General features: G+C 38.3%; 1 protein-coding gene across 2 annotated transcripts in view; it reads right to left on the bottom strand.

Annotated features, from left to right (window-relative positions):
• The window catches only part of GRIA4 (glutamate ionotropic receptor AMPA type subunit 4), a 228106-nt gene that overhangs the window by 68933 nt on the left and 145625 nt on the right, over nucleotides 1-13548 (bottom strand). For both annotated transcript variants that reach the window (XM_085309044.1, XM_085309043.1), the window contains exons 5-8: nucleotides 7614-7667; nucleotides 6084-6242; nucleotides 4288-4455; nucleotides 2598-2702 (exon numbers count right to left, since the gene is read on the bottom strand). In XM_085309044.1, the coding sequence (XP_085165170.1) occupies nucleotides 2598-2702; nucleotides 4288-4455; nucleotides 6084-6242; nucleotides 7614-7667 (486 nt within the window). The remainder of the gene's footprint in view (nucleotides 1-2597; nucleotides 2703-4287; nucleotides 4456-6083; nucleotides 6243-7613; nucleotides 7668-13548) is intronic.

Raw genomic sequence — 13548 nt, 5'->3', positions numbered from 1 at the left:
GAAACCTGGCAGCTTGGGAAGCTAGTTATAATGGTGAATGATTTTTTTTCATTGTGTAATTACTCACTGCTGGGAAGATTAGAAAGAAAGCAGAAAATGAATGATACACTGTGTTATGAAAGTAAGTACCATATCAAAATGCTGACAGAGATAAAGAAGGTTTTTGAGGAATAGTGGGCATTTTTTAAGGAATTGTATCTTGATGCGTGCAGATGTGAGCTTACATGTGTGCATCTCAAAATCTGTACTAAAGTAACTTGGTTAGAATCATAGAATCACAGAATCAGTAAGGYTGGAAGGGACCTCTGGAGATCCTCTAGTCCAGCCTAGGATTACTGMATAAATATAGAACAAATCTGTGATACATATGAATGGGTATATAAATTCAAGTAGCAATTAAAGCACTAAAGGACAAAATGCTTTCCTATAAAACTCAAAATTCCTAAGGAAAAAAGCTCATAAAGATATGGCTGAATTCAGCCATTATATAAGTTAATGCAATTAAATTTGACTTTGGCAGTTGCACTCACTCATTGAGAGGCTGAATTTGTCTCTCAGGAAATAATATTGGAAAAATAAGTGCCTCAGAGTAAACTCCTCTAAGCAGTTTGGCAGCTGAATCAACAGTGTCATTTCTGAAGGCTTGTGCACCTTGTAGCACTCGCTGAAGTGCTCTTGCTGAAGCAGACAAGTCACTAATGGCAAYAGAATACTCAAAATTTTTGACAATCAAATTACCAATTTAGCTGCCTAAGTTGGAATTTAGGAGGCAGATTTTAGAAATTTCTTGTGAGTGTACATGAATATGCTTTATTTACTTTTGTTCTTTTTTATTCTTGGAGTTTCTATTCTGCAGATAGGAACTAAATATAATATAAATTATATAATATTATATACATAAATAGTATATGTATAATAAATAAGACCAATAAGAACATGGGATACTGTATCCCATTTTACTACACTGTGTGGAAATCTGCCTCTGAATTGCTGTGAAGTTTTCTAACACTCCGTTCACATCCTTAAAGCTGTTGGCAACAAAAATCACATTTCTAAAGATTAGCGGCATGAGTTACTCTGACTGGAAAGGCTATTCCTGAAAGGATATTGCTGGGTGACTCATAAGTATTATGTAGGATATGAAAAGAAGAATTTAAAAGTGAAGGTCTCTTAGTTCAATTAAGTAGAGTCACTTCTAACGTATTATATAGGATTTGTCAGGCTGGAGCACACCATTGGTCCAATGATCACATATAAAATCCTATGTAATACATGAGAAATAAATTCTTGTGAGTAGTCAGATCTGTCAAAGCTGTTATGATTTATTTTATCAAAGACAAGTAATGATTTGAGAGTGGCTGCGAAGGCCTAAGAAGGACAGGAAAAGCACCTTGTGCTCCAGCCAAGCACAGACGTAATTCCTCTCTGCAAAACCGCGCTCCCCCTCAAGCGCCAGGCAGGAGGAGAGCCCGGGGCATCCCCGCAGCGGTGCCAGCCCAAACCGGGCGGGAGGGACAACCGTCCGTTTTCGGCACTGCTGCCAAGTTAGTCTCTAACCCAGTTAGGGTGTCTGGAGTTCAGCACTCCTCCTCCTCCTCACTGCGGCGTGCAGCTGCTTGCCTCTGGGGACGACAGCTCACCTGGGGCACTAGTTACTGGGGTTGTCACCTCTGMAAATGCCTGCATGCCAGACAGTGGAGGACTAGTTAATTCTGACTGCCTCCGCCCTGGTCAAGTGGCTTGACTTCTCCAGCTCACCTTCAGCTTCTTGCTTCTCTTTTTCTGATGACATAGCAAATAAAATGGGCCACGGGAAATAAAGGAAATGGCCCAAAGGAAATAAAATGCTTAAGCTTGAGTATATTTTCTTCTCTTTTCTGATTTGTTTTATTCTATGAAAAATTGACAGATTTCAGCACAAATAAASAGCTGACCATGCAGCCAGGCTTATCTTTTCAATGCGATCTAACTGAGTGAAAAGCTGTCTGCATTCAGATGTGGGGGATCTACTTGGATGTATACTAACACACAAGTACCTAAGCTGCTTACAGACAAACCAGTCCAGCCCATAGAATTGCATGCTGCAATTAATTTTCATACCAAAATGTAAGTTTATATAGCAATTGCTCTTGCTTTCCTCATCTCTCCCTTCTCCCTTAAAAAATGACATTATTACAACATTTTATTTATGATTACACTGAAAGTACAAATGCCCCTGCCTAAAACTGTCAGTAATTTGCAGGATAGAAATATTCAAGAAAGACAGGAAAAATATCTGGTGTTCAGAGTTCTGACCATTCTCCACGACCAGTGTCCTAACAACAGGCCATCCAGTTGGTTTTCATTAGGATGCCTGAGTGGCTTGCATCCCACCTCTCCAAGATGAACGCTTGTTTTTGTGCTTCCAAATCTTTTGCATGGAATAATTATATCTACTACAAGAATGCAGTTTGCATCTGCTTACCCAAGAGTTGTATATTATCCTGGAGCCATTTTTAAATCACGTAGAATTCTGTTTATTATAAGTTTCTATARTTATTTAATTATATAAAACTCATTTATATAATGTCAGGATAGCAAATGTTGTCAGCACCTACCTTCCGAGGGCCCGTGTTCTTCAGCTCAAACACATCCATGGTGTAGTTGACTCTGCGACCATAGTGGTCAAACTGAACATTTCCTGTCAATCCTTGTATTCGAACCTAAAACAGAAGAAAACACATCATGAAGATCCAACCTTATATTTTTTATTCAAAAAGCCACAAACAGTCAAAGTTATCCTAGATATGTCCTTAGACTACCAAAATTACAACACTGCTATAGTCAGGCATTATAAAGTAAAAAGTTGACTACTTTTCCTTTGTATTCCTTTTCCTGGAGAACCACACTCAAAATAGGCAGAAATATGTCAGTATTTCAGTGCTAACTGACTGCAGTGGAACTTCTCCTCTTCCATGATGTGCAGGTAAATGTTTTTCAGGACAGCTATAGGTGCTATTGAGAAGTATTTTTTTTCCACGCCCACCACTGCTGCAAAATTTTTTAGATCACATAATAAAACCAAAGGATTTTTGGCCTGAATTCATATATCTTTTTAGCTTATTGCTTATCAAGATAAACTTGAAAATAAACTTGGCTCCAGTAAAGCAATTCTCTATCATAGGAAGGAGATAAACGACCTGCATGAGGCCCAAAAGGAGTGATTCCAGATCCTCAAAGTGAAGGACAGACATAGAGCCATAAGACCAGCTGTGGCAATTTTTTATTACCTCTAAGCGTGCCGTGAAGGCAGCAGCACTCTCAGCCCCTGTGTGGGTGAAGCAGATGCAGCGGTAGCAGGAGTTGGGCTGAAAATATTGCTTTTGCCTTGAGCTGAGAACAGAACTCTTTTTTCATTCAGCTCTTTGCTACTTCRCTGGAGGATACCAAGGTTGTGGTCCTCAGCCCAAAAGAAGCCACAGCCGTATTGCTGCTGGCTTTAGTTGTATAGGGACAGCCTCTTTGGTCAGACTTGARTGGTGGTGCTCTCAGCCCAGTCCAGAAGCCTGACCTCCTGCTTCTCATACAGGTYGCTGATCTGCGCGGCTGCAGGATATTTGGATCACTTTTTCTTTGTTCATTTCTATTTCTGCCAGTTTTTCCCAATACTGAAACTTTGGCTTCTAGGCACAGAGCTGCCAGTAGTGTCAGCAGTTGCTTCTCTTCAGCAGTTCCTCCTGAGCAGAGACTTCTCTTTTGCAGTGATTTAAATTCTACTGCAGGATTTTTATTTTCTTCCTGTCCCATTCAAAGGAAAGGTTAAATTATCTTGACAGAGATCTGGAACTTTCTAGGCATCCATATTTATCAAGAATTCAAAATCCTGGCACTGGTGAACAATGACTCTGTGTTATTTCTTTTGAAAGAAAAATATACTACCTATGTGATTCTTCTTGGAAAAATGTACATCCATTCAAGATGACAGAAGCATATTTGAAAGGTTATATTATGCAGAAACACCTTAAATGACAATATCTGTACAGCCAGGTTTCATGCAAAGAGCAACATATGAACTAAAGTTTTCAGTGGGAAAGTGCAAACTATCTAAATATATATAATAGTAGATTTTCCTCTACCTTTATTCCAAATTGTAAACTAAAAAAAATCAGAACAGCTTGTTTGCAAACGGCAAGTGAAAAATAAATTTCCCTCCTATCATTAACCTTGAGTGTAATATCTTCCAAATCATATAATGTACAAATAGAATCTAATATTCACAAGGATCACTAGAAAAAAGCCCACCCTTACCTGTTTTAAGGTCCTCTCCATATCAATCCCTTGACCCCATGGGGCAGCTGGATTAGCAAGACAATCACCAGCATTTCCTCTCCGTGAAATATCAATTTTCTGTCTTCGAAGATTACGGAAAGTTTCAGCCATCACAAGTACTCCATCATAAGTCAATGCGGATGTATACTAAATGGATGGATAAACACATCCCTTTAGAGATGGYGTGTCTTTAGAAAAATCATCTGTCTCAGATATTTCTGGTTTGGTTCATTATGCAGCAGTTACTACACTTTCATTTAGAAAAAAAAATCTCCTCAAAGTCACAAGCAATTTGTCTGAGGGATGAATGCAAGATTGTGGAAAATACATTTCAGTAGTTCCAGCTTTAAKACTATTTTATAGAGACAGAGAGATCTGTCTCTAAAGAATCATCAAAAGAACAAATTAAACTGGAGATATTCTCTTCTCAAACTTCTCTTCCAGTTGGCTTATCTGTTAGGGAATAACCCCACCCACCCAACTTACTCAGAAGAAAAGAGAGAAATAAGAGCTCATGCAGAAAGCTTACAAACATGAATAAAAGCACTAGAAATGAGCAGACATCCAGGYTGTTGGAACTGCTAAGAATGATCAAGGTTATATTCTTCCCATCTGCAAAACTTCCRTTTGGATATCTGAACGCTAAAGGACCTTGAAGAATAAGGGAGGCTGGGGGAGGTCATATGAGACTGCCGCCAGTGTTTCTAAACCAATTACATTAATTGCAATATGCCCTGTAACTTCCAAAATCTCAGTTCACTTGCTGAAGTCTAATTTCCTTCAYGTCCTTTATCCTCAATAGTACAAGCTCTTTGGGATATGTATTATTTTGATTATCCATAGCTGAATTATCCGTGATTCAGATTAATCATACTGATTCCTCAGAAGGAGGTAACACAGTCATGTTCCACCTGCAAGGAGTCCCTGCACTCCATAACCAACAGCATCCATGTTTTCTTTCTTCCATTACATACATTTCTTGAATATTCATAGAATAATGTAGACACGTTTTATTTTATCTGTGTTGACATTTTCGCAGACTTTGCCAGCACCTCACTTTTCCAGCCAACCGAGGGTTGACTGTATACCATTGTATACAGCACAACAAWGTCCAGTCTCAACCGGGTCTTATAAGTGTTAGTCCACATAATAACAGAACCAAAAGATTTTTGATGAAGTCATAATTATAGGCATGCTGTGCTTTATCTACCAAGAAAATCACAGGAGAYAGAAATATGTAGTTATCAGTTATGAGGGATTAGGATAGAGGAACATAGGGATGCAATTTCATTGTAAGATTGTGCCTAGGAATAATTGCTACATCAGGTTTGAGGTGGATAGAATTTCCAGAAGAAATTCTAAATGAAAATTTAAGGATAGTGTGTTTATAATTGTAGCTATATGTCATACGCAGAAGAATCCAGCTGTCTGGAAAGCTCTGCACTCTGAGTGAATTTAGATAATTAGACTAATTCATACAAAATTGCTTGAAATTAAGTTGTCAGTTAAGAGTTTGACCTTTAATTCTTGTCAGTAAAGCGATGAGTTTGAGAATAAGTGGCAAAGGCCACTAAAGGACATCAGTGAAATATTTTACAGTTTGTGTTTCTATCATACACACATAAGGGTGGGCATAATCTGTTACTAATAATAGTAAGACCAAATGTCTGCTCTTCTTTCTAAATAYTAAGTCTTTATTTATGTGTTCAGTAATGTTAATCAGAAATTAGAACATGCGAATGGTGTCTTTGGTAGTGCTTCAAATCATCAGATACCTTTGGTGGGGTCTCGGATCCTGGATATTCTCTCTGGTCCAGCTTCTTCCAGCGCTGCATCAGCTTAGTTACCATGGGGGTACTGAAATCTACCAACTGAAATCCAGTCACATTGGCTCCTCCATGCATAAACCTCTCCAAAGAAATATCTTTGAATCCCTAGAAAATCAATTTAAGATTGCATTTGCCTTATTACCTCACTGCGGGTCCAATCTGTTCTAGTTCTTGCCAGGAGCAGATATCCAAGAGAAGCCATGAYTTAAAACCAGAGAAGAATGTTGAAACTTTGTTCATAATTTCAACTTGTGTCATAAAAAAAACCCTGAAAGAAAACTAAATCCCAAGAAGTAAAATTCCCACATTATTGCAAAGRTGGTCTCAACAGCTAGACAATGCATTGCTGGGAATGGCAGAYGGGGTTTGAAGAAATGCATTCAATCAATTGAAAAGCACTTGCAGAATATTTAAATCTTAATTCAATTTCCATCAAAGTTGGCAGATTTTAATGAGTACGGTGCTGGTTCTCGAACCATTACATGCCTGTTTCTGCATGAGTTTGCAAAGTGTAAATACGTTGATTCCAGGGTTCATTGTTTAGAGTGAAGGCTTCTGAGATAAACACATCATGAAACCGTACTTACGCTGTTGAACATCTATAGCAGCACTTGCCCTTGCTGACACAGATGTGACCGGCTGCACTTAATATCCCACCAGCAGTTCACTGAAACAACCAGTTTCTACAGCAACCACTTTGCATCGGAAAAGTTACTTGGGGAATTATAAAGTTGGGATATTGAAAATCTAATTTGCAAGGCCCTAGGAGAACAGACCTGACTTGTTTTAAAAGCCTGAGGTCTCAAAAATAACCTGAAGTGATCTTAAGTTAAGGAACAAGTATAGCAGAACGCAATAAAGTATTTTATGTCAACCAAAATTCCTTGAGGGAGAGCTAMAAGTAGGAAAACAATCAAAAGCATGCTTTAGACTCTGTCCCACATTCATTGTGCTTGGCCAGGCAGGTATTTTGGCTTAAAGAAGGGATATTAAACATAAATTATTGCATTTACTACTTGTATGCCCTCTTCTGAATATTATCTGTGTGAATGTGCAGTTTAAACTTAGAGGGAAAATACCGAACTAATAATTTGACTGGAAGTAGCTTATCTTACAGAAAATGAATATTCCCTAGAGAATGTAGAAAAGTTACTTTGAGAGTTGTGCTAGTAACATTAAAAAAGATGAGTCMAAACTGATAGTGTAGTTCGGTAAATGCATCTAATTCAGCCACAAAATACATTTAGCAGTCCTTTAGGCCATGCTGATGTTGATAAAATATAAGAGGGTAACATTGTGCCTTTCTTGTACAGATGGCAGTAACACAAAACCCAAGTTCTTTCACTCACAATAGAGAATACATTATGCTCATCTGCATATTAGAGACAAATGGTGAACACTGTGTGCTGTAAGCCCAAAGCAAAGCTGAGTGTTTCACTTACCAAGTACGGGTATAATTCTAGGAAAGGGTCTTACCAGGTTTGCAACAATGTAATGGTATCCTTTAACGTGCTTTCCCACGCTCACAATCTGTAGCAGAGAAATAGGAAATAAAAAAGAAAAATACAATATTGTTTTCTCTAGAGAGGCATTTTACCAATCAGACAGATATAAATTTTGGAAAACATAACATCAGTGATACAGTGTTGAGAGTATTTCTTCATCATTTTCCAAGTGCTTAATCACATGAAAAAGTTAAAATGAAAGTGAGTAAAGTAATGAACAGGTAATTCAGCAGTCTGAGCGCCTTGTATATGATTGAAAATGCTACTGTAGTACACTATTTTATCAAGTATAGCAATTACCTATGGGCTACAAATTAAAAAGCAGGAGGTCACACATTAGCTAGAAAGACTACCTGCTGATTTGTACCTTTTCATTTTAAATGAGCACATGAATCAAACTGGGTTTTCACCTCTTGGGATCAAAGCTGTGTGCCCTAAGGGAGGTCGAGTGCTGAAAACGTGATTCAGCTCTCTGGAACATGCTGAAGGCTTTGGGAGTGGGCGCAGGTGTGCGGTCGGAGCGAGAACTGAGAGCCGGACCCTGCGCGGAGCCGTTTCGCGATGCCCTGCTGGAAAAGCCCAACTTGTCTAACTGCAACAGCCTCTCAGGACACACACGACATGAGGGGGAGACCTCTGGCTTCTCCACTGCCCCTCAGAAGAGGAGGTCACAAGCTGGCCTTGAGCATTTAATCAACACTGAGAAACCATATATAACACTGAGTTATGCCATAGGTGCACACTCATAACGTGCGACTACTACAGTCCTGATTTAACAAGAGCAACAACAGGGGTTAGACAAAAAAATCTTTTCTATGACAGCCCTCGTGATACATCAATGTTCATCATCATTTCAAGGATGGTTCCTATGRTGGAGATTTAACACACTGAACATCTAAAATAAGGAGAGAATATTTTGCTTGTAGAAGGTGGTATTGATAGTTTTATTTTAAAGTGAAAGATGCTTTTACTAAAGAAAGTTCTAGTAATACCTGCAGCTGCAGCTTGTATTTAATATTAGTAAAGGGTCCTTTTAATTCTTATTTTTCAGGGATTTACAACTCATATATATATATATATAATCTGCTTGCAGCCAAGAGATATATATATATATATATATATACACACACATATATATATCTATATGTTTCTCCTGACATACTCATCTCCTCAAAGTATTTAGCTGTCCTTCAAATGCATAATAAGGATGCATGCAAAATTCTCCCATGTAGTGCAGGTCACTCAATAATCAATGGGAAATTTATGGATCTGTCTCCTTTCCTGCTTCGAAAACCTTAGCTCTAGACATGTCCTGAAGAGCTGACCACATTTTGCCTTCATGCAAGGCTTTCCATGTTGAAAAGCCAGAACAAACAAATATTCATGAAGCCTAGCAGCCCCTTGCCTCTGTGCAGCAGATAATAATTATTTCACATTTTGGAGATGAGATGTAAGTTGTCGAAAGACTAAATGATTTGGAAAAAGACACCAAAGGATCCAGTATCTAAATCTGTATTGATTATTTCCCTAAAACATAGAAAGTGATAGAGATTAAAAATTTCCATTTAAAATAACTACAGCATTACAGTCAGTGTATAAATGGACTGATATGATTTAAAATGTAAGTGATTTGGTAACTGAGGCCAGATCCTTAGCTTGGGCTAATTCAAATCACTGAAGCTCCCTTGGAGCCCTGGTTTGGTTTCATAACACAAATTGTACCAGTCATTACAACRTATTTGTCAGAGAAAACAAGCACATGATCAACCTGCAACTGTGGAGGTATGTCAGATGCGTGTTCGTACTTGCCAAACAATCAAAATGAGCCAGTACTACTAATGATTAACCGGGTTTGCTTCTGTGCTTGTTCCTAGTAAATGCATGTAGCGGCAGAAATGTTTGAAGAATTCTCAAATTTAATTTAAACGAGACAGAATATTTGTGAAATAAAATTTTGAAATTTTCAGTATATTCTCTCAAAACTAGACTCTATGGTTGGGATTCATCAGAGCAAAAGTGTACATCTATGTATGACCTAGTTGTCTGAGCTTCCTTCATAGTCAGTGGAAAGGGCAGGCACTCATCTTATTCTAAAGTAAATACCTAAAGTAAATTAGATAGCTTATTCCCTGAAAGTGCTTATTTTTCTCCACTGTCTGGCAAAAAAGTTGCTGCTGATTAGGTCTGATGAAGATACCTACCTTTTATATCCYTAATGTTAACTGAGATGAATTTCACCCTAACAATGTTGGTCATGTGGACAGAGAATAGAAATTATGTTATATAACTTCTATTTCAACCAAGACTAAATGCAGTTCTGATTTTGAATCTAATGTTTATGATTATTGATCAAATACAATTTACAAACCAGGAATTTCTTACTATTTCACAAAAAAAGCATTTTAGTGAAGCATCTTCCTCCTATGAGCATCTCATTCATTTGTATATCCAAAATATACACASAGTCATTTTTTCCTCTTGCACACTTAAAGCTGCAGATTACAATCTATAAGATAGGATATGAGTCCTTACTCCTGGAGGAACCACCTTTCTTTATGCTGCACTTCTACAACGAGATAATAGAGGCAAAGAACTCAAGTGCTTCATAGGAAAGGAGTTTCTGATAGCTCCTCAGTCTGGAAATCAAGCGCTCACATTTCCCTTCTTCATCCGACAGCATTGACTACAGCCTATAACCAAGATGAGGCCTCATCTGTACAGTATGCATAATAACAGAAATTGCCCTGAATGACAAACTAAGCACTGAGAGTGCTGATGGGTAAGGGATGAATATTGTTCCTCTATGACAGTGCACAGTGGTGAGGCAAAAAATGCAGAGTGCCTGCTTTGAAAGGGAAATGTAGACCTGAGATTTTGGTGAATAAGTACAGGATAATGTTGAAGAAAACCTTTGCTACAGAATTTCATTAAGTCTGGAGGCTCCCTAAACCACCAGATTCCTTGTATACTCCTAAATTAAAAACCAAAGAGCCAAGCTCAGTTGTGGTCTAGAGACAGAGCCAAGAGTTCCATCACCTAAAGTCTACATTAGCAAGTAGTGGAGTCCAACAGGGAAGGATTTGTACAGCAAGTACTGGTGCTAAAGAACTCTATCCATCRCATGCATGTCACRGGATTTTACTTTCTAGCAGCTCTARCCTGCTCCCTGGACTAACTTTCACTGGGATCTGGAGCATCTCAGGTGTGCTTCTGGGGCACATCTTCCTGTTTAGCATCATCCCAAAGAAAAATACTTCAAATATTTTGAGTTTGGCCACGATATGAACCACAACACAGTAAGTGGCCACAATCAGGAGACTTGCTTCAAAAGCATTTTCTTGACACAGCCTAAAATGCCAATGTGGAGGCACTCTCCATGCCTGAAAACCTACTCTCATGCCCCAAGCTTCCATGGGGCACACAACATCGCTACATGCAGCACCAAGTAGAGCAGCAAGAAGCATCTTCATTTCAAAAAGGAGACACTGAAGAGACAGAGACACTGCCACAGCCACCCATGGTGGCTTTCCCAGGGAACGGGAGGACCAGGTTCAGCTCTTCACCCATGAAGATGGAAGTTAACCTTAGCAACTTGACCAGTTGGGGCACAGATACAATTTTCCCCATTCATGTAGTACTTCACTTGCAACAGGAAAATATTTATCTTTTTTTTCTGTACTTCAGTTCTGACTTGTCCTTGAACACCACACAAGGTTATTACAACTGACTTCTGTCCCAGTGAGAGTTCAAAATGACCTCAGCATGCCCAGGGAGAGTTCAGGAAGAAAGTGTTGGGAAGGGCAAACTGAATTTGTGACTTTTTTGGGGAAAGAAAGAGAGCAGGACAGTGCATTTTTTTTTGTCAAAAGAGATTAATCAAGAAGACTAGCACCTAGGACTGGAGCTCTTTTATACTCTTCCTTGTAAATTCAAAGAAACTATAAAATATACTGCACTATTCTGAAGATGAATGAATAAGGAAACACAATCTGCTCCCCAGATTATTGTTAACAGGAAAGAAAACGAGTAATTAAACATATTAGCCAGTACTCACATAATTAGTAAATATTTCATTTCAGAAACAAAACAAAAAAAMCCCCAAAAAACTGCCATAAAGGCCATGAAGTCTGTTCCAGAACCTAATTCAGCATTTTGTTAAAATTTTATTGTGTACATAAGTGTCTATAAGCCCTCAGAAAGGTTTTTATGAAAAGGTTTAAAAAATCAGTATTATGCTCGATTGTTCATTCTCATTTCTGTGCAGCTTTTGTGTGATCTTCCTTTGTTCATATGMATATGTGTAAGAGAAATCTTACTCCACATTGAAAATTTCACTATTTTCTCGGAATTCTAAATCAATTCAACAAAGAACAGAAACTCAGAGCCAATATATGTACTCCATTAATAAACTACTAAATGCATTTATGTAAAAGAAACTAAATAAAACAGCACATTGGGGGAATTTTTCACAGAATCACAGAAATTTTAATTGTTGGTCTGTCATACTGCAATTAAGTTAGATTTCAGTGATTAGGGGGCAGGTTTAGCTCAGTTGGTTAGAGTGTGGTGCTGCTAATGCCAAGGTCATGGGTTCAATCCCTGTTATGGGGCTATGCTGAGGGTTGGACTAGATGATCTCCAGAGGTCCCTTCCAACCTTACTGTTCTGTGATTCCAGTGCTAATCAAAAGTAACTATAATYATGCCACTGACTTTAAAGCGTGGTAAAGAGTACTAGTGAGATCTGAATCAAACCTAGATTTTTACACAACTCARCTTTTTGACTTTAGTATCATACAATACTGTTCTTTATCTTAGCTCACAATAGCTTGGCCCAGGAAATTCAGAAACCATTCTAATATCAAAAAGAGAAAGAGCTACCAGTGCCTACTTTGATTCTCATAGTTTTCCAGAAGAGGTAAGCCCAAGAACTTTGATGAAGCCATTCCCAGACTTATATCAGCAACTGAGCAGAGAATCAGGCCACAAGTCAGTCTCTATTCTCTACTACTATAAAATAGATATTACATATAACTCATTTTAAAAGAATGCTAAACTTCTGTAGTACGAAAAGTCTTTCATTATGATATCCAGAAGATGGAGGTCAGTATAGCTGGAGTGAAAAGGACTTATTTTCAGTTAAATCCCTTCAAATAGTGATAGCTGTGCATTATCAATGGGATTTTTACAAAGGTTTTCTTCTTTGGTATTGTACCACAATCCATTGCCTTAAGAAAAAGAACATATACAATAAAATGAGGGCTCTATAACACAATACAAAAAGTGTGGAGACCTCTTAAAGACAGAGATTGACACCTGACCTGAAATATTGTGGCAGAAATGATGATAATATAAATCACAACTGAAAGGAGATTTTATACAATATCTAAAGTAAGGATAAATGTTTTACAAAGCCATAAAAAAGCCATTGAGAAACAAGCTTAATTTTAATGGCTAGTGCTTGAAAAGGGCACTATTGTTGGGGAAAGGGTGGTCTTTTAAGAGCATAAAGTTGACAAAGAGAAAGCTAAAGAAAGCAACAAAGAAGTGCGCTCCTTACAAATAGTGTATTTCTCTCTGCATTGTAAAGCAAAGGCACTGAGCCAGCAAGGCGATCCTTGTACGTGGCCGAGCATAAGAGAAAGAGCATCAAGTGCAGCGAATCATCAACTTCATCAGCTAGCAGAGCCAGTGCATTGTATGGAGAAGGCAGCTTTCCAGGGAGGAACCACCTGGAAAGGTGACTCAAAGACCATTGATTGAGCACGGATGGTTGCTTTCTTCTGCTGCGAGAATCGTTTGCGTTCAAAGCCTATTCCTGAGAAACGCTCACTGAGCAGTAGATTGGGWATGCAGACTTTTAGGGAAAAAGCAAATGTGGAGAGAGAGGAAAGTTGTAAAAAGAAG

The sequence above is a fragment of the Rhea americana genome, unplaced genomic scaffold (genome assembly GCF_003343005.1).
Source record: "Rhea americana isolate MKP2758 unplaced genomic scaffold, rheAme1 scaffold_29, whole genome shotgun sequence".
In the NCBI taxonomy this organism is placed as follows: Eukaryota; Metazoa; Chordata; class Aves; order Rheiformes; family Rheidae; genus Rhea; species Rhea americana.
Note: the sequence above shows the minus strand (reverse complement) of the source record. Positions and strands in the feature narration are given on the sequence as shown.